The following is a 20601-nucleotide window of genomic DNA, read 5'->3' as shown; positions in this document are numbered from 1 at the left end:
AAGGGGTCTGGCCAATCAGCGCCCGCCCCTGCCTCCCGCATTGAGCGCGGGCCCCGCCCCGCCCCGCCCCGCGCGGGCGGTGGCTCCCTCCCCGCCCAGCGTGGGCCTCGCGTCGCGCCTGCGCGCCGGGCGGCTCCCGCCCTCGGAGGCACCGAGCTGCACCGGGCAGAGAGCGTCAGCCCGGCCGCCGCCTTCCCGGCACCGCTCCGCGCCTCTCCCCCCCGCACTCTACGCGAGCCTGGCCCCGCCGCCGCAGAAGCCGGCCGGCGGTCCGGCCCGCTCCACCCCACTGCGCCTGTGCCAGGCCACAGCGCCCACCCCCGGGTGTGTGGGCCCAGTGCGCCTGCGCCGAGCCGCGCGCCGCGGCGGGAGTCGCTGCCTGGTCACGTGGGAGACGCCCTGCAGCAGCTGATTGGCTGCCGGAGGCGGCGGCGCGAACGTCTCGCGCGCGGTAAGGGAGAGGGGTACGTCCCGGCGTTGCCATGGGAACGAGACCCACGGGGATGGGGCCCGCGGGGACGGTGTGCCGTAGGGATGCGGGGTGTGTGGCACTGCCGGTGTTACACTGCGGACGGAGCCTTGCCTTCCGCCGAGATGAGCTCACCACCACAGAGCTGGGAGGAGCAGCGCCGAGCACTGGGCAGGCTGAGGGTGAGAGATCTTTGCTGTCCAGGGTCAAATTAGTGTAAACTTGAGGGTTTCATAGCATGGTCCGTGTGCTGTTGCTGGATGAAGCTGTCTCGACCCTCTCGTCCTCTCATGTCTTCTGCTGCTCTCTCATGTTTTGGTGGTTAAGTTAATCTCTCAGATGAACTCTTGATTCAATGGGAAACAAATCACGTTTTTTTCTGGGTAGGCTCTTCTGTCAGATGGAACTATCAATCCAACTGATTTTTCCTATGTAGAGTTCATGGATATGAGAATGTATGGTAATGTAGGAAGCAAAACAGGATTACCCTTTCAACAGCAACCTGCTCTTAGATAATGCAAGTGCTAGTGACATGCTTTGCCTTGAATTTCAGAAACATGAACCCAGTTAGCAGAATTGGCTCAGCTAATGGATGGGCTGGCAGCAGAATTCATGGACCCTGTTCCACAGGAAGGTGGCCCATTGGGAAGTGGTGTGTTGGTAACACACTGTTTATTTTGCTCTATAGCACAGTGATGCGTGTGTGCTGGCTCGTGGGGAAAGAGAAATGCACTCAGCGAGTGAAACTGCCACACTTGGAAGCCGTGGTAATTGGGCGTGGCCCAGAGACTGGGATAACGGATAAGAAGTGTTCACGGCAGCAAGGTAAGGTGGTTTAGCTCAAAATTTCTGCATGCAGCAGCAGCTGAGCTTGCCTCGTTCCTCTGTGTGGTCTGCAGTGTTGCCTGGTTCTTGAAGTAATCAAACCTTTTTAATAAGCACTTGCGGAGATCTCTGGGACCTAAAAAATCAGAGACATCCAATGACAGGATGTCCGCCTCTGTAAACTAAAGCAATGAACCTTAGTGTGAGTTCCCAGGCCCACAGTTGTGTTTCGCTGCCTGCATCCCTGCTTCATGAGCAGCAGTTCTTCTCCCTAGTATTCCACCAACTGACTTTTCGCATGACTTGTTATTTTATACATAAAATAACATGGTCCTGGAGAATATATGAAAATACCTGTCATCTATATCATCCTGCACACTTTCCCTGCCTTACCTTCTCTGCCTCTGAACACAGTCTTGCTCTATGCCTTATTGTCACAGACGGCTGGTAAGAATATCAAGAATGTGTAGAAGACATCAACAGAATCCACCTTTATTCTGAATTAATTCCACCCTTGGCTCAGTGTATGGATTGGCTCTGTTTTGCCTGTTGTCCTGAAAAGAAGAGACGAGGCAGAAATATTCTTGGCATACATTCACAAAGATCAGCCTCAGAAGGAAGCAGATCCTCAGAAAGAGGAGTGTTTTCTGCACTGGGTGGTTCAGCAGAGTTCTTTTTATTTATACTGTTTTGTGACACTTTGTTGTTTCTTTTGCAGTTCAGTTAAAAGCAGACTGTAACAAGGGGTATGTCACAGTTAAGCAGGTAGGTTTTCATGTATGGATGTACAGTATTTTTGATACTTACTGAGACAGTTGTACTTAACTCCGCAAATGCTCCAAGTGATGATTCTGATCACTGGGTCTGAAGGACCTGAAGCTTTCTTATCACCAAGGGAGACTACAACTAGTGGCCTTCAGAAGTGAACTTTTTTTTTAAAATGTGCACCTCAGTGAAAGACTGCACTATTCCTTCCAGATACGCTCCAGTCTAAGCCAGACTTGCAGCATCAGAGAATGTGCTTGTGAATCCTCAGTCAGTTCTTTAAGGTGCTGTATTTGGGAGATTTTGGACTTCTTCCACTAAACTTGCTTATCTTCCTCCTGAGCCTTAAACTTCGTAAGACAAGGCAGCTCTTTGTTTAAGGTTGAAGTCCTTGTGTTAATGGGACTACACAGTTGTAGAAGGTTTTTGTTCGGTTGGCTGATAGAGCCAAAGATGTGGTTATCTGGGAAGGGATGGGATGTGAGACAGCACTGCAGGCATGTTGTGCTACCAGCTGCATGGAGGCAGGCCTTCTTCCTGACACTTATGAGGCCCAGTATCTCTGAGATAATATGAAGGGGAAAATCTCTGGTGCTGGTGTTTGTGTGTGTGTGCCCACAGCATCACCCTGTGTGGACAACACAACACCATGTTCTGCCTACCGAGGGGTAACGCCATCTCTCAAAATGCCTCCAGAGCTCACTAAGCACAGGCACCCCACTAGTATCTGATGAATCCTGCAGAGATCTCTCAGAGAGTTTTTCACAGAAATCAACACTAGTCATGATTTGAGTATTATGTTACTGGAATCTCAAAACTGGGAATACTTTCTGGTGGTGGGTGCTAGCGTGTTGTCTCTGCCTGTTGAAGAGTTGCTTCCCAGGTGAGAGATGTGTGGCACAAGGTTCCAGTGATCAGTTGTTTGATACTGTATTATTCACTGATGGGAAGCATCCTTGACCTGAGTGAAACTGCAGAACTATGGATGAAAGAGATCCTGGCTGGAATCAGGCATGTGCTTCATTGCAGTGAATACCAAGTGAGAGGTATAGTATCATCTTGTGAAGCGTGCAGGTATTGTAGTGACAAAGCTAATTAAACACTCTCTGACAGAGTTCATCAGTCACAGAAGAGAGCCGGTTTCCTAAAGCCTGTTTTATGCATAAACATTAACAAAAAGCATTTTGCTGAAGACTCCTAATTTTCCTAGGGTCACCCACATGATGAGGCAAATTCCATCTATCAAGCAATCACTGTACGTTGCCTACACCGCAGTGCTACTGCACTAAAATAATTCACTAAAACTACTGTTACTCCTCAGAAATAGTTGCTACTGTTACTAGTTGTGTAATAGGTTGCTAATTTGTGAGGGAAGTGCAGCACATGTCATGCTGTAATTCTGTAGCTGCTGCAGACGCCGGCTAGCTGTGACACCACGCCCTGAGGTTGTGTGCTGACAGCTGTGCCCGCAAGACTGGGACACAAGGAGGTGTCCACAGGTCTGGACTGCCTGGCCCACTAAAGCCGGTTGATGTGGGCAGTGAATACAAAATGCATTTGCTTTCCAGGATAGTGGTATTCCAGGAGGACGGAGCAGAAGTTGGTGATTGCACTTACAACATAATTTTCTACTATTTTTCCTTTTTCTGTCTACCAAAGATGGGGGTCAACCCAACTAGTGTTGATCTTGTGAATATTGGCAAGGATGAAGTGATGAAAATGAAACCAGGCCAAGTTCTGCATATTGTGAATAATCTTTACCCCTACACGGTGCAATTTGCTGAAGAGTCTGGGAAAACTGTTCCACAAGCAGACAAGACGCCACGTGAGGACTCCTGTGAGAATGATGATACAGAGCTTGTGCCCAGAAAAACAATGAAATTGGAGGTGGTGGATACACAAGGCAGTTCTACGAATCCCAAGCTAAGCAATACCAGTGTATCTACACAGGAAGGAACTTCGAGCAAGCAGGCAAGTGTGTTGGTATTAATACTTGTGCTGTTTCTCCTGGACTTGTCTTCTCCATGAGGAGACATGGTCTTTTACGTTTGTGGATTCTCCTGGTGGGAGGCATCTCAGGTGAACCCACATCCTCAAAGTATACAGAGCATGAGAGGTGTTATGTACTCCTCACATTACCCAGACCCTGGGAAAGTTACTTGGGACCCATTCTAACCTGATCTGAGGGTCAGGTGTGTGTGAGGGAGCTTCCCTGTAGCAGATGAGGATTTAATCTCTGGTTTCTGCTGCAGTTTCTGGTAAAAGGACAGTCTACATGAGCTCCATTTAGCTGGAGTTACCCAAAGATGCTGTCCTGGCTCTTGAATGGTTATCTAAAAGCAAGCGCACAGAGAATGGAACAACTTGAGCCTTTCTTTTATTTGTTTGTAATTGCATGGGGCTTTTTTCTCCTCCTGCTTTGTTCATTCCATGTGGCAGAACCATGTTTACATTAGTGAATGCTACTGCCCAAAATCTTTGAAAGGGAGTTTTTAGCCCTGGACATGGACAAAATAAAAGACCTTAATGCATTTGGAACAAGTGCAGTGCTGGAGGAGAAGGCACAGAAATGAAACCCCTCAAGACAAAATTCTAGTCTCAGGTTGCCTTGAGTTAACCACTTATTTCATTTGTGGACTTGGCCTAGTTATATTAGGGCCAGACTTGTGGTGGAATGAGCAGGGAGACAACGACTCACATTGTTTCCCTGCCAGCTTATACTTACGTTCAACTTAAATAGCTTGAATATCTTCCTCTATAAGTATATGATTAATATCATTGCTGATCTGAACAGCTAAAAATCTGTTTTGAAAAAGGTGCACTCGAGGCACACTTTCTATGAGGTGTTCAGTAACCAAGTTAAGAAACAGCTTGTATTGGTTTGATCCTCCTGTAACTTTCTTGTTTTCTCTACAAGCCACTGCACAATATAAAAAAATCAGTACGTCTAAGGATAAGGCCACATAGCACAACTACTTTGTGCTGTGCAGAGCAGTATGGGATAGGACAGTTAATGGAGATTTTTGTTCTTTCTTTGGCCCTTGCGATCCCTGAAGCAGAGGGCCTTATGCCATGACATGTGCAGGCAAATTATTAAATTTAAACACATTTATAGCTCCCTGTTGTTAAATTTTGAACATTTGGAATATTGAACTTTTCATCTTCATAGTATCTTGTTAAAAGTTTTCAAAAGTAGCTGGTGTGTTGGCATTTTACAGAAGGGAAATAATTCAGCTGTCATTCAGCTGTTATTATACTTCTGTATACTAATGAATGTTCTTAACTGAATCCTTTAAAATACATAATTGGATGCTTAATTGTCTTATAATTTATTTTTCCCGTTCTGTGCTATAGGAACATTTAGGACACTGGAGTCAGGGTCTAAAGAGTTCCATGCAAGATCCAAAAATGCAGGTGAGAGCTGTATACTTGTACGTTACAGCAGATCCTGTCTAGCAAAGCCAAATGAGCTTTCTTTCTTCCTTCTGCAATTTGCTTTAACAATCTGGTTAATCAGTGGAGTCCTGCATAAGGGCTGAAATGTACTTGCATCTCTCTGTAGTAACATTAACTTGGGAGTTTCTACTGTACTGATTTTGCAGAGTGTCATTGTCTTAAGTACTTTGAGCCCTCTGTACTGTGAGATTTGGCCAACAGATTTCAAAACGGTTGATGGGAGAGCAGGCGAGCCATGCAGTTGCTTTGTTTCCTCAGGGAAACCAGCTAAAACAGGGTTGTCATTTGAAGCTGAGCAAGTCACAGAGATTCCCATTTTCCAGCAGTCAGCATTGCTTTGTTTCTTAGTGCAGTTTCCTGGTTCCCAGCAAACTCTTAACTTTCACACCTTTGTTGACAGGACCTCACCCCTGGTCTCACTGGGCCCCTTCAGGTGATGATCACTGTCAGGCTGAAAATAATTTAGAATCACAGAATATGTTGAGTTGGAAGACATCCATCAGGATCATTGAATCCAACTCTTAGCCCTGCACAGGACATCCCTAAAAATCCCACCACGTACCTGAGAGCATTGTCCAAGTGCTTCTTGGACTCTGTCAGACGTGGTGCTGTGACCACTTCCCTGGGGAGCCTCTCCAGTGCCCAAACACCCTCTGGGTGAAAAACCTTCTCCTGATATCCAACCTAAACCTCCCCTGATACAACTTCAGGCCATTCCCTTGGGTCCTCTAACTGGTCACAGGAGTCTAGATGTCAGTGTCTGCTCCTCCTCCTCACAAGGAAGTTGTAACTGCTGTGAAGTCTCTCCTCAGTCTCCTCCAGGCTGAACAGACCAAGTGACCTCAGCTGTTCCTCATATGGCTTCCCCTCAAGGCCCTTCACCATCTTCATTGCCCTCCTCTGGACACTCTCTAAGAGCTCAATGTCTTTTTTATATTGTGGCACCCAGAACTGCCCCCAGCACTCGAGGTGAGGCCACCCCAGTGCAGAGCAGGACAATCCCCTCCCTTACCCTCCTGGCAATCCTGTGCACCCCAGGACATGGGTGGCCCTCCTGGCTGCCAGGGCACTGCTGGCTCATGTTCAACTTGCCACTGACCAGGACCCCCAGGTCCCTTTCCATGGAGCTGCTCTCCAGCCTCTCATTCCCCAGTGTGTATGTCCAGGGCTGACCCATCCACATGCAGAATCCAGCACTTTCCTTTGTTAGACTTCTGCCCAGCCCTCTAATTTGTCCAGGTCTCTCTGCAGGGCCTCCCTGCCTTCAAGGGAGTTGACAGTTTCTCCCAGTTTAGTGTCATTGGCAAACTTGTTTTCTACTCATTCCAGTTCTGCGTCCAGGTCATTTATGAAGATGTTGAAGAGCACAGGGCTGAGGATGGAGCCCTGTGGAACCCCACCAGTGACAGGTCACCAGTCTGATGTCACCCCATTCACTGTAACCCTTTGTGCCCAACCTGTGAGCCAGTTCCTCAGTTAGCTGATAACTGAACAGAAGGCTCCAATTTCTTGATTGATTTTTTTTAAGTGTGAAGTGTTGAACTGCGTAGATTTGTAGGGTAACTGCCCATTGTCCTAGAATTGCCAGTACTTTCAAATGAGTCTGTCTATAGGGGATAGTAAAACTATGGAAATTCTTGCTTACTTTTTGAAACATGAAGCTTAATTTTCATCCCTGAAGCAGAATTCCATATAGTATTTACTAAAACAAGGCTTTCTTGACCCAAAATATAAGCAGGTTTTAAAACTGTTCTTTTAATGTTAGACACAAATAACTGTTTATGACTGAAGGTCAGCTTTATTAGTTGTAGTTTCAATCTGAATACACAAACAATAGAACTCCTATCTTTGCTTTTTAATCAATTATTAAATGGCAGTATTTCTTTCTTCTGAAAAGACTTGAAAGTGATCCTGTTCCTGCCGGCTGCAGAAGCAGACACTAATGTGTATATAAAATATCTTGCTACTGAAAGAATCAGTCCTGTGATTTGTGTACCTATAGAATTTTAATTTTCCTTCCTGTAACGACCAATCTGTATATAAACATACGAGAATAATTAGCAAAGGTGACAAAGACATCATCCATCTCTCATCAGCAGATCCACTGCTAAGAGACCAGAGACACAATACACAGTTTTTGCATCACAACCTGACAGCTTTTTATTGCTGGGTTCTCTCCACTGTTGTCCACAAACTTCCCAACCATTTCTCTTCCTCAGCTGCATTGAATTGTTGCAGGAGGCAAGACAAAATTAAAACAGGAAGAAGGGCATGATAGACAAGAATCTGTTCTCCGTCTTGTGAGTGATCTTACAAAGCAGCACGCTGAATTGAATAGCTCAGACTTGAATGTTTTTGTCTTTGTAATGTTGGTAGAGGTCTGCAGCACACTGCTGGTAGCACGTCTGAGATTTGTGTTTCACTCCAGAAATCTGTGACAGATGTGGCAGCCCAGTGCATTCTGTATTGAGCACAGTGTTTTTTGTTCGTGACTGCAGTTTGAATGTAGCCTGATGGAAGTAGAGGTCCCTAGGACTCACTAGTATCTCGGTCCAGGTGATTTTCAAGAGTTCATATCCACCTATAGCTATGGTTAACTTACTGCAAAGTAAGATTAGAAAGCTTTTTTCCTTTTTTAATAAAGTATATGAAAAAGGATGCTTGAACAGTTCTCCATAGCTACCTGATATATATTATGGAAGAAGGTGCTTATCCTGGAGCAACTTAGTTCCAACAAAAGTTCTCCTTGGATAGCATCTCTCCACTAAATATAGTGCTTATAGGAATAATATGTTTAACTTTCAATCAGAAAGTAACTTAGTTATTTGGTTTTTTCCAAGGTTTACAAAGATGAAAAGACTGTAGTCATCAAGGATAAATATCCCAAAGCACGTTTCCACTGGCTTATCTTACCATGGGACCCCATTTCAAGCCTGAAGTCAGTCACCAGGGACCACCTTGAACTCCTGGAACATATGCATGCAGTTGGGCAAAAAATGATTGAGCAGTGCCCTGCCAGAGAGAGCCTGGAGTTCAGACTGGGCTACCATGCTATCCCCAGTATGAGGTAAGATCTAGAGGAGTCATCTGGTGGAGGTGCGGCTTTTCCAGTTACACAGATTTGGGGCTAAATCTGTGAGGGGATTTGGCATTGCTCAAGAACAGGCAATCCTCAACACTACAGACAGCTCAGTCAGTGTGGAGGCCTTTGCTCCACACTGCTGTATAGATCCCAATGGACTTCATGGGCCTGGTGGGAAGTGCCTGTTGGGCTCCGCTAGCAGAGGCTGGTGTCTGGGACTGTGGAATGCCTGTGGTCCAGCCCCAGCAAAAGGGGCAGTGCTGCCAACACCAAGTCTTAGGGCATCCCCCTCCCAGAACACCAGTGTGGGATTAGAGACTGACTCCTAGACCTGTCGAGTCCTACCTGATACTGAGCAAGGATTTGAGTCTTGTGTAAGTCCAGACCTTAGAATGTCCAAGTGCCTTAGATGCTGCAGTCAGTTGTTCACCAGTTCTTGAATGAAGCTTTTGGATACTGATAAGTCCCATTCAATTACCCTGCAAATACTAAAACTTTGGTTAATTACTAAGCCTTTAATAAACCTTTGGTTTGTTAACACTCCTGTCTCCACCTTTTTGGAAACTAGCAGGAATATAGTAGTGAGGGGCCAATGGAATATGCAGAATAGTGACCCTGACTGCTTGTAAGTGAAATGCTTGGCAAGAGACAGAACAGACTGTTTCTCCTGTCACAGGGTCAGGACTGACCCACAAGGCTGGCACTCTGCTGAATCATGTTTGCAACTGATACATCTGCAAAACAACTTTGGTCATTAACCTTCTTCTCTCATATCTACGTTACATTTTTTTTTTTCAGTCAGCTACATTTGCATGTAATCAGCCAGGATTTTGATTCTCCAGCCCTGAAAACAAAAAAGCACTGGAACTCTTTTACTACAGACTACTTCTTAAACTCTCAAGGTAATGATTAGAAAAAATATTTCGTAACATATAATCCTGCTTGCAGGTTCTGGCTTTGGGCTTTTCTTCCAAATAAATGTGCAAGTCATACATTTTATTGCAGTAAGTGAAAGGTTTTATTTAATTTAAGGTATTGGGGAGTAGCACCCCCAATAAAAGGCAACAAATTTTTTGGCTGGTTTAAATTAGAAGGCAGCAATGACACACTGTGCATGTGAAACTCTGCAGAGAGATTTGCAGTGTCATGTGCTTCATGACACTGTGTGGTCCTAATACTTATGGTCTCTTATTTTTATTCCCAGATGTGATAGAGATGGTAAGAAGCAAGGGAAAAGTGATGGTGAAAGACCATACCTCTGAACTTCTCAAACTTCCCCTCAGATGCCATCGTTGTAAACAACAGCTGTCCACAATCCCACAGTTAAAGGAACATCTTAGGAAACACTGGCCAAAATGATTTTGCAAAAAAGCATCTTTCAATCTGTCTTCAGATTTCACGCCAACACAAAGACCACCAAATGTTAATGGAAATGTATGTTTGTTAACTGGAATGACAAATGTAATGTGGGGAAAAGTAGCATGGAAACAGCAGCATACTAATTTAATAATAGCTTCAACAAAAAAACAAGCCCTCTTCTTTCTCCCTACTAAAAATATAAATAAAGTGACTTCTGACCTTGAAGCTTTTTGTTTGCAGCTTTGTTGTGCTACAGCCACACTAATCTGTAAGTGAACTGAAGTCTGGACAAAGTGCTTTGTTTGGATAAAAGGATTTATTTTAATTCAGAAGCTGAACTGAGGCCAGATGTAGGTTTCTACTGAGAGGAAATAAACAATGATTTAGAAGTCTTTCTCTTGATGTTTTCTGCCTACCACTGAAGTTCCTCCTAAGTGCTAATCTAAGCTTTAGAGATGTGGTTTTCACATTATAATGAACCAAGTTCATCTAAAGGATCCTTTTTTGTCTGATTTAGTTAATTTCAGTAAAACATATGGAACGTTGCCAAATGCAGGGTCCAGTATCTAACTCAAGATTTCTGTTCACGTTCTCCACTTGTTTCAAAACTGTTTTGCCAAACCTTGCCATTTCCCACTTTCCTGGGTCTTCAAAGTATTTATTGTTCTCCTATGCCTCACTGTGCAAAATCTTTTCTTAAACCGTTCATCTTTCACCAGAATGGAGTACAGTAAGGTGAAGGGTTGGCCATGGCCTAATTTAAAACACCAGTCACACTAGCTTTTTCTGACATCAGTAATATTATGCCTTATATTACAAAACAAAGCTTATAGAGTAAGGAACAATGACAAAAGCACAGCCAGTCTGTGAATTCATTCTTGACACAAACTAGGGCTTCAGCTAGCTCCAGAGGTGAAGCGCTAATGCTTTTCAATGGGAACTAATTTGGACCAAGGCCAGTTGCGAATGCTGGAGAGACATGGTCTTCCTCATGGGCAGGAAGGGAAGCCATGCTTCTTCACAGTGAAATGCACTGCTTATGGCCCATGGCCCATCCCATCTGGGAGGGAGTTGTGGTTTTAGTACCTCTCAGAGCAGGTCTGAGTGAAGCACAAACTGCTGCAGTCCATCTGTATGGGAAAGGCAGCTATTCGGGTCACAATTGCCACACACTCAAATGCAGAGCATGATTCTGAGGGACAAGCCTATGTATGATGTAAATCAGTGGCGTCACCAGGAAAACCACTGCCACCAGGGCTGACTCCTGGGGGAAGGATGGCAGCATGTCCAGCGCTCACTGTGTAAGGTCATCGCTGTATGGGAAAGGTCTGCAGGAATGGCAGCAGTGGGCACGAGCTCTCTGAAGCCAAGGGTAGCCTCAAGGCCGTGAAGGAAACTAAGGCAGAGGACATAGACATTGGCACAGGTTACTTCATGCGTGGCTTTGCAGGGGGACCCACAGCCTTCCTGTATTTTTTCATCGACAGCTGGTAAGTCCATACAGGAGACTGTGAGCAACCAATACAGCATCTTTGCTGGAAGAGAGCTTCAGAATAGCAGCATAACCTGAACACTCATCAAACAGTGATAAAGCATCTCCTTTCCACCCTTGGCTGTAATTAGACCTCTGCTGGAGCTGTATTATTTTTTGTGATATCGTTACAGAAATGAGGCCTAAAGCCAAGGAAGATACGATAAAGGACTTTCCATGAGATTTCCCATGAGATACGTGGTGAAGGGATTAACATGGGCTGCTGGTAAACTGATGGGGTGACAGGTTATCAGGTGGAGGGCAAGATGACCCTGGCCACTGCACCCATCCAGGTGGAAAAGAGAGTGGTGCAAGAGTTCTGTTCCACCCTTATGAAAACTCCACTGCCTCTGTCCTCTTTACTCTCAATACTCAATTACACCTAAAGCGGTTGTCTCCCCCTCCACCCCATTTACAACTGCAGTAACAAAGTATTTGACTAGAGTCTCATCTCTGCTTCTCCCAAAAAGAATAAATTTATCCTTTGAAAGCCTCCAAGGCAGAGGATGAGAACATGACGACCTTGCAGACAAGTCAAGGGACTTGCTCCTCTCCTCCCAAAGAGCAGGGATGACTCTTTGGAAAGATCTGTGCCTCCGACTCCATTGGAGTATACCGAGGAACACTTGTACATAGCACTGTACACTTGTATTTTGCAGGTGCATTTATCATTGACAATCTAACAGGAACCGATAATCTGTTGCTCTAGTGAACCACACTATTTGTGGATCTGTTAATGAAAGCTCCTACTGAACTTGATGGATTTCTTTTCCTTTTGTGTTTAATGAAGCTAATCAGCAGACAGGTGAAAAATATCTAACAAGAGAAACAGGCTTCCATACAGCCACATTTGCTCAGAGGTTGAGACATTTTTAAAGTTAACTCCATATTTCTGCATTAATGTCTTACTTCCACTCCTGGTAACTCCATCTGTTTGTAGGAGCCTCCACAGAATTTGTAAGAGCAAATTCAGTATGTCTGTAATGACAGTAACTAAAGCTGAGTACATTTCAAGATTACATGCATCACTAAGAAAGCAAAAGAACATGCCAGCAGAAATCAAGGGAAAGCAGACTCTGAGCTGCTGCTGAGAAGAAACTAAGGTTCAGCAACAGCAGAAGTTGTAAGCAGGACATCCCCCCTTGAGGCTCACAGACACTAGGTGCTGCTCCCAGCTTTACTGCTCCATACTTGAAGTTCAGTTGGGAGGGAAAGGTGTAGGGGAAGACAAGAGCTCAGTGATGAATGATTTAGAAAATGGGTCTTTCACTTGGATGGCAGATTTAAAGGGGTTTTGCCGTGGTGGCAGAACGAGAAAGTATGCCTAAGACAAAAGGGTCTTTGACTTTCACCATCACCACAATGGAAAAGCAAAAGCAGAAGAAATCATACACATATGTAGGCACAAACACGAATCCTCAGTAAGCCAGCAGCAATTTTACCTTCTCTTGTGTTCTCTTTCTAGACAATAGATTAGGTTGTGCAAGACCTCAGCATTTCCTGGCATCAGATTTAGGAATGTTAAGAATTACTGGTGTCAGTGTCACATTTCAGTTGCAGGACCAGAGCATTCTGTAGAGGAGCACAGACTCCCTCATCAACCCTTTCTCCAGATCTGGTAGATGGCTTCCGTATTTCACCATGGACTATGCTCTGCTACCCTTTTGAAGACCAAGATCCTGTGAAACACTCTTACCCTGTAAAGTCTTTCATGTGTTTTGCCGTCTCAAAAGACTTTATTTACTCTTGGAGAATCTCTTTCCAGTGTAGTCACAGTACCTGACAACAGGCTTAAGCCATCCCCACACCATCCAGAACAGGCCATGTAACCCAGAACAGCTGGAAACGAGATATGCTCCAATGCTTCACACTGACAAAGGACTTCTACCACTCCACTCCAGCAAGCCCAAGCCAGCACAACACATCTGGTGCAAGACCAAATGGCCACCCCAATCTGATGGCGCTCTTGTCACACAAAAACAGCAATCTGCAGCACTGGACACACGCATGCTGTGCAGTCAGAACACAGCTTGCTGTTGTGCTATTAAACACCTCCAACAGACAGGAAGCACCTTGTTTGTATGTTGTTTTTCTGCAGCACCCATTGGAAATGGCCGGCACTGAACACTGCAGCTGCTGGGCCAAAATTAACCAAGAAGGCAATGCTACCACTGAAAGGGTTTCCAGCCTTGTCACCTTCCTCTGCTCCCAGAACTGCTGCTGTTCTCGCATCAGATTGCAGAAGTATTCTGGGGTAAAACCTAATTCTCAGTATGAGACCAGTTTCCAGGTGACAGCTCTGCAATAGTGCACAGCATTATCAGGGTACAGCTGCTGATCTGTCAGTGCCATAGAGCAGCATTAGTTGATCTTTGAACTCAGATAATTAGAGTAGTATTACCCAGCAGAGTGTGACACCAGCACCTCCGCCCTGCATTTATTAATGTTTTTCTCTGTCCAAGACCTCCGTGGTGTGAATGGGCCCAGTTTCAGGACAGCAATGGCTGCTGGCACTGAAGGACTCATTCTGAGGTAACAAAGCAATGATGAAAATCTGGTATCAGCAACATCCAGCTTCAGCAGAGAAAACACAAAGTTTAGCAACTACAGCAATTTGCTATTCGTACAATCTTACAGGTGAGTTCTCTAAAACAGGCTGAAGTGCTTAAAATGTGGCCTGTCATCGTGGCAGGTAACAACTCTGGGAGGGAGTGATGGCAGAGAAGATAACCCATCCAATACTGGTGAGATTGCTTCATCCAGAAGGGGGGAAAGTAGCAGGAGCTTTCAGAGCCACACACCCTTTTGTTCCCCAGCCTCACAAGACACTTCTGCAATGGGACGTGAGTGGCTGTGCTTGTAAGCTTGTCACCATACAGGTCACAGTCACAGATGCATGAGGCGGAGGGACCCTTCACTAGCACAGCCCTAAGAACAGTGTATCAGAAACACCAGAACAACAACAGCTTCTGTAAAGATATAATGAAATTACATGAAAAGTTGGAGTTCAGAGTCCACAAGGATTCCTTGGCTTTCAGTTACTGGAGAAGATGCAGTTTCCACTGTAGATTTTTACTGAACTTTGGTGGAGTCAGTACTTCTGGATCTGAAAGGCAAATGGAGCAAGTGTCAGAACAGGGGGTAACAGCAATATAGTTCCTTCAAGAGCTGTCAACTACTCTGTTCACTTTTCTTACATCAAAGGATGCTGAGAGAGCTCTTGACATCTATAATTTCCCTGAAGTGACTGATCACCAGCCTGCACAAAAGAGTGTCCTCAGAAGACCTGCTTATACCAGGAAACCTCTGGGCACACCAAGTCCCCTCTCAATTGTTAAGTGTTACTGTTCAGAACAAGGAGGCACAGGCACAAAGCCACAACCCCATTAGTGGCACAAAGCAGAACTCAAATCATTCACCTGTCACTGGCCCATCATGCACCACAGTGACCTGGCTCCATTTGGTGTGAGTAAGAGGCACAAGGCTTTTCTGAAGCCAGCCCTGGCAAGTGGCAATAGGCAGGTTGCATCTATAGATTCAATTGAAGATTTCCCCAAGCAATTCCAGGACTAGCAGGGAAAGAGAACACAGGACTAGTGGGCAGAGGGAAGACTGGGGAGTTGGGACCACCCTTTGCTAGGTCTCTCAGCCCTAATTTTGTATTCACTGTAAGGACTTCAAAATGGCAAAGCAACATGACAGATTCTAGCCTGGCCTGGTCAAGAGCCTGGCCTGACTGCCAAAGCCAGAGAGAAAAATTCAGCAGGTAAGTTACAAGAAGAATTATCTAACACATTCCTTAAGAAATCACATTTTCAATTTCCTCACAACAGATTGACATTAAACACACAGGAAGCCAGGAGCAGTTGAGACATTTTAGCACAGGAGACAGTTTTAAACTGAAGCAGTTTTAGCACAGGAATTCAGAGCAAAATAAACTTTGTTGAGAAAGCTGCTCACTTGCCACAAGGCAGGATGGTACACCATGAAGAAAAGCAAGGAACCACCACAGCTGAGTAACTGGTACAAGTGTTGGCAGGTAGCAGTGCTTGGAGAGCCTTGAAGCCCACTAACCTCCCTGACATCCAAACCTAACTCAGAGCCTCAACTAACCTTGTACAGCAGGAGGCACCATCCTCTTCTGCTGATACGCAGCCATAATGCTGTTTGCAGTTGAATTGGGTCCCAGGACCTGTAAGAAGCAATAGCCATGTTCCAACCTGAACAAAGCAAAGCACAAGCAGGGATACTCTCAAAGGAAACTCTGCTATTGTTGTCCAAAACCAGGAGACCTCACAGTACAAAGCGAACAGGAATGTGTGATCAAAGCCCAGTAACGTCTCAGAAAAGTTAACACAGAGGCAGGAAGAGACAACTCCTTTCACACAGCTTCTCAGGACACAGAACTCTTCTCCCAGCACCTACTTCTTCACAGCGCCATAAATGTAATGATTCAGCAGGACTAATTTCATTACAGCACCATCAATATTTGAAGTTCATCTGGGAGTCTCTGTTCCTTGTCACACAGAACAATTTTAATCTGTCTTTAAGAGTCCTGCTATCAACAGTTAGGGAGAAGATACTGGGGAACATCTTGTGTTCACCATAAATGCTCAGAAACCACTTATTAGAAATAAAGACTTTTTTAACTCTGGAAGGGAACTAACTAAAGTCCTTGTGATTTCCTTATTCTGCATTAAGCTGAAGCTTAGAAGCCTGACACAACCCTTTTTTTTGGTAATATACACCTTACGATATATGGTTCAGACTAAATTGACCAGTCCCAGGCTGGACAACAACTACTCTAGTACACTTCTACCATTAGGCCTAGAAAAGAAGAGAGTGTTTCTATATTCTAGAAATTGCTTAAGATGGAGCTTACAAAAACAAGTCACCACTAGTACAAGGCAACACAAGCCTCAGGAGACCTCATCACATCCAGTGTGGCATTCAGTGCAAGGCACACAGTAGGCTAAACATGTACACATCTACAGTGTACTGACTCGGCAGGTCCTGCATGGAATGAATGTCTACTGAACCTCTAACAGAAAAAAACCCCAGATTTTGAAAGCCAGGGAAGGATTCTGGGTTCTCTGCTGAGAAGGCAAAATACTGCTAAACACTTGATACTGTCTAGTGAGTGTGACACGTATTGCAGATGAGCACAGACCAGGCTGACAGAGCTCTGTTGCAGGTCTGGAGTCCAGATTTCTGGGACTGAGGTCTCCATCAACTGCAAAACCTCTTCCAGGACTTGCTGCAGTGCCCCAGCTTGCTCATCATAACCAAAGAGCACAAGCTGCTTCAGAAGGATGTGTATCTCTCCTGCAGGAGGGAACAGAAGCACAGCAATAAATAGCAATTAACACAGGTATACTAAATAAACAGTTGCACTTTTTTGCTATCAGCACACAGGAAGGAGAGCAGAACTCAGAACCGGTTCTGTTCCTACTGAGTCCCTACAGCATTCAAGAACAAAAGACAAAATCTGCAGTGGCACTGCGAAGGCCTCTTTTCTCTGCTCCCAAACTTCAAATGCAGAGCGCTCACACATTATTCTGAGCACAGAGGCAGATGAACTAAACCAAGGTCCAACACAGATGGCTGTATGGACCAGGCAGCTTTTCTCCCCAGCACACAGAGTAAGGACAAGAGGGGGCACACTACCTTAGCTGTCCTCATCCTCACAAGCTGCAGCATGGATTAAGATCACCAATTGTCCTACCTTTCACAGTCTCAACAGCACGAACACTCTCTCCCAGGACTTCCAGAAGGGCAATATCCTCAAAAGGACTCCCCTCCTTCAGGCTGTATCTCTTACGCTCCGCCTTGCGTCGGTTCTTTGAGGATCGCCTGAAAAGAGCGTGTTCAATTACAATGTGCACAACAAAATTAACTCCTAACAGGGTAAGTGTGAAGGAACATCAACAGTGCACATGACACCTGTCACTCAAGTGCTTGCTCTCTTCAGTGACAGAGGACTGCATGTAACCTTAAGCACTGTGACAATGTTTTCAGTGCTACTCAACCCTTAATCCTTTGTGGTCTGAAACACAAGACAGGAGTCAGGCTGTTTCTCTGCTCCAAAAAAGACTGCTCCATGTTTCAGCAAGGTTAAAGCATGTCTACAACACAAAGCAGGAGCTGCTCCAAGCACAAAGCAGTAGTCACTATCAGCCAAAGCTGACGTTCACTTAAAACACGGGTGGCCAGAGTCTGTGCTTGGCTGTGAACATTTTAATTTCTGCCATCTCCAGAGCCTGCTCAGCTCCTACCCATGATCACAGGAAAGCAAATTCATTCATAGGCCAGACCTACTTGCATGATGTTCCCAAGTGATCCACACACTCTGACGCTGAATACTAAGGCTGCGTTCTCTTTCTGCTTACATCCGGTCCACAAAAAAAAAGTGTCTAAAAAGTCCACATTTTTCCCACAACTGTATTCTTCCACAGTTCAGCCAGGGAATTCAGAAGTGGTCCCACAGACTACACCAGCCTGTTACACACCCCACCCCACACTGCAGCTCATATGCTTGAGAGCACTCAGTGCAGACAACCACTGTGGGAAGACATTGGTTTGAGATTTAGTAGCAATCCTCACACACCAAGTGCAAAACCTGGGCCAAAGAACAGAAGACATGCGCACATGCTGTTAATATTTGAGAAGCTCTGCCTGTGTTCTGTGTCTAGCTCTCTACAGCCAGCTATTCTGGCCACATGCCCAACACCCATGGAGCCAGAACCCGCCCAGAGTCTGTGTTCACAGCTCCTCTGCCGGGCTCTCAGTTCCTGTTGCACTAGTAGCTTCTGGCATTTTCTGCTCTTTCCCTTCCAATGAGAGTTAAAATAACCATGAAATGCCTGTAATTAAAGCAGCTCCAAGGCACACACAGCTGCAAGGAGGAGCATGCCAAGCATGAGCAAGCTGACCTCCTGAATGCTGACGCCCGAACACTCACTACCTGATTTGAAGGCAGATACCTACGCCGATATTCTTGAATTGCTGTGTGAATATTTGCTGGTCATGTCACTGGCTGTCACAACACTGCTGGTTTCAGAGAAAAGCTCCAATTCTGGGCAATTTGGCACTTCATAATCTGCAAAACATGGTCACAACTGTCACAGTATGGAAAAAGGTCAGTTATTTCAAACTTTCTCTCTGGTTGATCTGTGTTGCTTGCTGGGCAGATTTATTCTACCTGCTGGTGTTCTGGAGCCTTGTGGCTCCCAACCCCACTGAGCCAGCACACAAGAAGAAACAGTAATTGTGAGACACTGTTCCTCTGCCCTGGTGGGGATCATGACACTGAACAGCACCATCAGAGGGATGACAATCTGCAACAGATCTGCACTAGGACACAGCATTCTGCTTTTGGAAAAATTCCTTGAGCCTATGTGAGCTGGCAGGTGAATATGCCCATAGATATTTGGCACAAAGGATATGCTGAGCACTATCTCACCCAGCCAAGATGGTACTGTGGAGACAATGCTGTGTCATTTTGAAGAGCTTTCAGGTGCATTTTCATTCCAGGAAAGCTGTGACCCAAGGTAGAGGTGAAAATACAGAATAACCACACTCCAAGTACGAAGTGAGGAGGGGTTGAGAAGGGTGCTGTTTCACTGCTGTAGATTCCACTCGAGCTAGAGGAGAGCACAGCTCCATCAGAGCAAATAGAAACCACAGACACAAATATGATCACAGCTACTTATGCAGGAGAAAGTCATATGCACTTCAATACCAACCCTGCAGGTTCTCACAGGCCTTCTCCTTCAGCTCTCGGACCACTTGCAGGCGACTCTTATGGCGAAGAAATGCTGTTTTCTGGGAATCTAGGAAGATCAGCTGGCTTTTCTGAGCTGCTCATTAAGAAAATCAAAACATAAACATTTTTTGCAAGAGAAACAGAAAAGCATTTTTTACACAAGCATAGTCCTTCAACAAGCTCAGAAATCAGGTGCAAAGCACACAAAAGGACTCAAGTGGAAGGAAATTCAAAGCTTATAATACAGGAGCCCACCAAGCAAGATACACCTGGATGTGGAGTGAATTAACCTGCCAGACAAATATGTTCTAGAACAAGAGTCTTGTTTCTGATACAGTAAGAACAGAAAGTTCTATGGCTAAGTCTCTCTCCATTAATTAGGTTTAAATTAAAGAAAAAAAATCCCTCAACTCATCAAGCATGAGAAGGAAGAACAAGGAATAGTAACAGAAGATCCTTCCTGTGTGGAAGGGAGAATACAGCTATCAAATAATTTTTTATTTCCAAAAACTACTTATCAAAGCTTACAGGACAGCTAGCCATTTTCCTGATCCATAGGTCTGCTGCCACATGTGCTCTGGAACAAGGACTGTCCTGCTTGTTATGGACATGCAGACACAGACCCCTTTGCAGCTTTTGAGTGTGAGGTCTGGAAAAGCTCCAAAGGAGCCTGACTAAGCTAAAAAGATACCATGACACTGCAGGGCTTCAAGATGCATCAAGGAGAGGCAAATGCAGGTAACTGAGCAGCATCAATTAGATGGAAGCAAAGTATCCTTCCATACACTTTCCAATACTGGAATGCTGTGACTTCCCATAGACCCAGCAAAGATCTTCTTTAGCCTCTATAGCACAGAAAAATCTTAGATTCTTGCACAGATTCACCTTCCAAAATAGCAGGTTTCAAGTTGGTCTCCAAGATATCCAGTCTATCATACTTGTGAATCTGGATCAAGGAAAAGAAAAGAAGGTATCATTTAAGGACCTAACCCAGATCATATCCCTCTGTTCTTGCACTCTGAAGATGTATTACCACTTCTGTTCTTATGATTTGAAGTATCTTACCAGTCTTAAAGCCTCTTCCCAAAGAGCCCCTTCTAAGAGCAGGAGAACAGCCTCCTCATAGTCCTAGAAGGAAAAGAGCAACCATGGCCTGCTGCTGATGTTAGTATTACACATTGAGGTAGAAGCTATTCAGATGGATATTTCTACGCAGCAGTACCACAGTCAAGAGAGGACAACACTACTATGCCAGCTACTTTGATCTGTTGACATAAAAAACCAAACAAGCAAACAAAAACCACAAACCAACCCAGCGAAACTATGTTACTTCTCCCACACTAAGGGGA

At 45.1% G+C, this 20601-nt stretch overlaps 2 protein-coding genes across 7 annotated transcripts in view; one reads left to right on the top strand and one right to left on the bottom strand.

Moving 5' to 3' along the window:
- Positions 1–90: 90 nt before the first annotated feature.
- APTX (aprataxin) lies at positions 91–10181 on the top strand. 3 transcript variants are annotated; one of them, XM_032096984.1, is made up of 8 exons: positions 91–451; positions 1158–1294; positions 2013–2059; positions 3719–4030; positions 5414–5473; positions 8356–8582; positions 9396–9499; positions 9802–10181. In XM_032096984.1, exons 2-8 carry the CDS (start codon positions 1165–1167, stop codon positions 9954–9956), a joined length of 1035 nt encoding a protein of 344 aa, XP_031952875.1. In that variant the 5' UTR covers positions 91–451; positions 1158–1164; the 3' UTR covers positions 9957–10181. The 3 variants fall into 3 exon arrangements, with proteins under 3 accessions (XP_031952875.1, XP_031952876.1, XP_031952877.1); XM_032096985.1 differs by lacking the exon at positions 91–451 and adding an exon at positions 505–644 and having other exon boundaries at positions 1157–1294; XM_032096986.1 differs by lacking the exons at positions 91–451; positions 2013–2059 and having other exon boundaries at positions 1214–1294.
- The window catches only part of ELP1 (elongator complex protein 1), a 37866-nt gene continuing 24631 nt past the window's right edge, over positions 7367–20601 (bottom strand). For 3 of the 4 annotated variants that reach the window (XM_032096978.1, XM_032096979.1, XM_032096981.1), the window contains exons 29-36: positions 20318–20380; positions 20138–20198; positions 19233–19346; positions 18475–18586; positions 17213–17340; positions 16658–16812; positions 15601–15679; positions 12121–14593 (exon numbers count right to left, since the gene is read on the bottom strand). In XM_032096978.1, the coding sequence (XP_031952869.1) occupies positions 14526–14593; positions 15601–15679; positions 16658–16812; positions 17213–17340; positions 18475–18586; positions 19233–19346; positions 20138–20198; positions 20318–20380 (780 nt within the window). In that variant the 3' untranslated portion in view covers positions 12121–14525. Of the gene's footprint in view, positions 7549–12120; positions 14594–15600; positions 15680–16657; positions 16813–17212; positions 17341–18474; positions 18587–19232; positions 19347–20137; positions 20199–20317; positions 20381–20601 lie in introns of those variants that run through there. The other variant, XM_032096982.1, reaches the window with a different exon arrangement.

Source organism: Corvus moneduloides, chromosome Z, assembly GCF_009650955.1.
Source record: "Corvus moneduloides isolate bCorMon1 chromosome Z, bCorMon1.pri, whole genome shotgun sequence".
Lineage (NCBI taxonomy): Eukaryota > Metazoa > Chordata > Aves > Passeriformes > Corvidae > Corvus > Corvus moneduloides.
This window is presented reverse-complemented; position numbering and strand designations above follow the sequence as displayed.

Coding starts and splice junctions, on each gene's coding strand:
- APTX (XM_032096984.1), top strand. CDS start 1,165: ATGCGTGTGTGCTGGCTCGTGGGGAAAGAGAAATGCACTCAGCGAGTG. Junction 1,295..2,012: donor GAAGTGTTCACGGCAGCAAG/GTAAGGTGGTTT, acceptor TTTCTTTTGCAG/TTCAGTTAAAAGCAGACTGT. Junction 2,060..3,718: donor GGTATGTCACAGTTAAGCAG/GTAGGTTTTCAT, acceptor TGTCTACCAAAG/ATGGGGGTCAACCCAACTAG.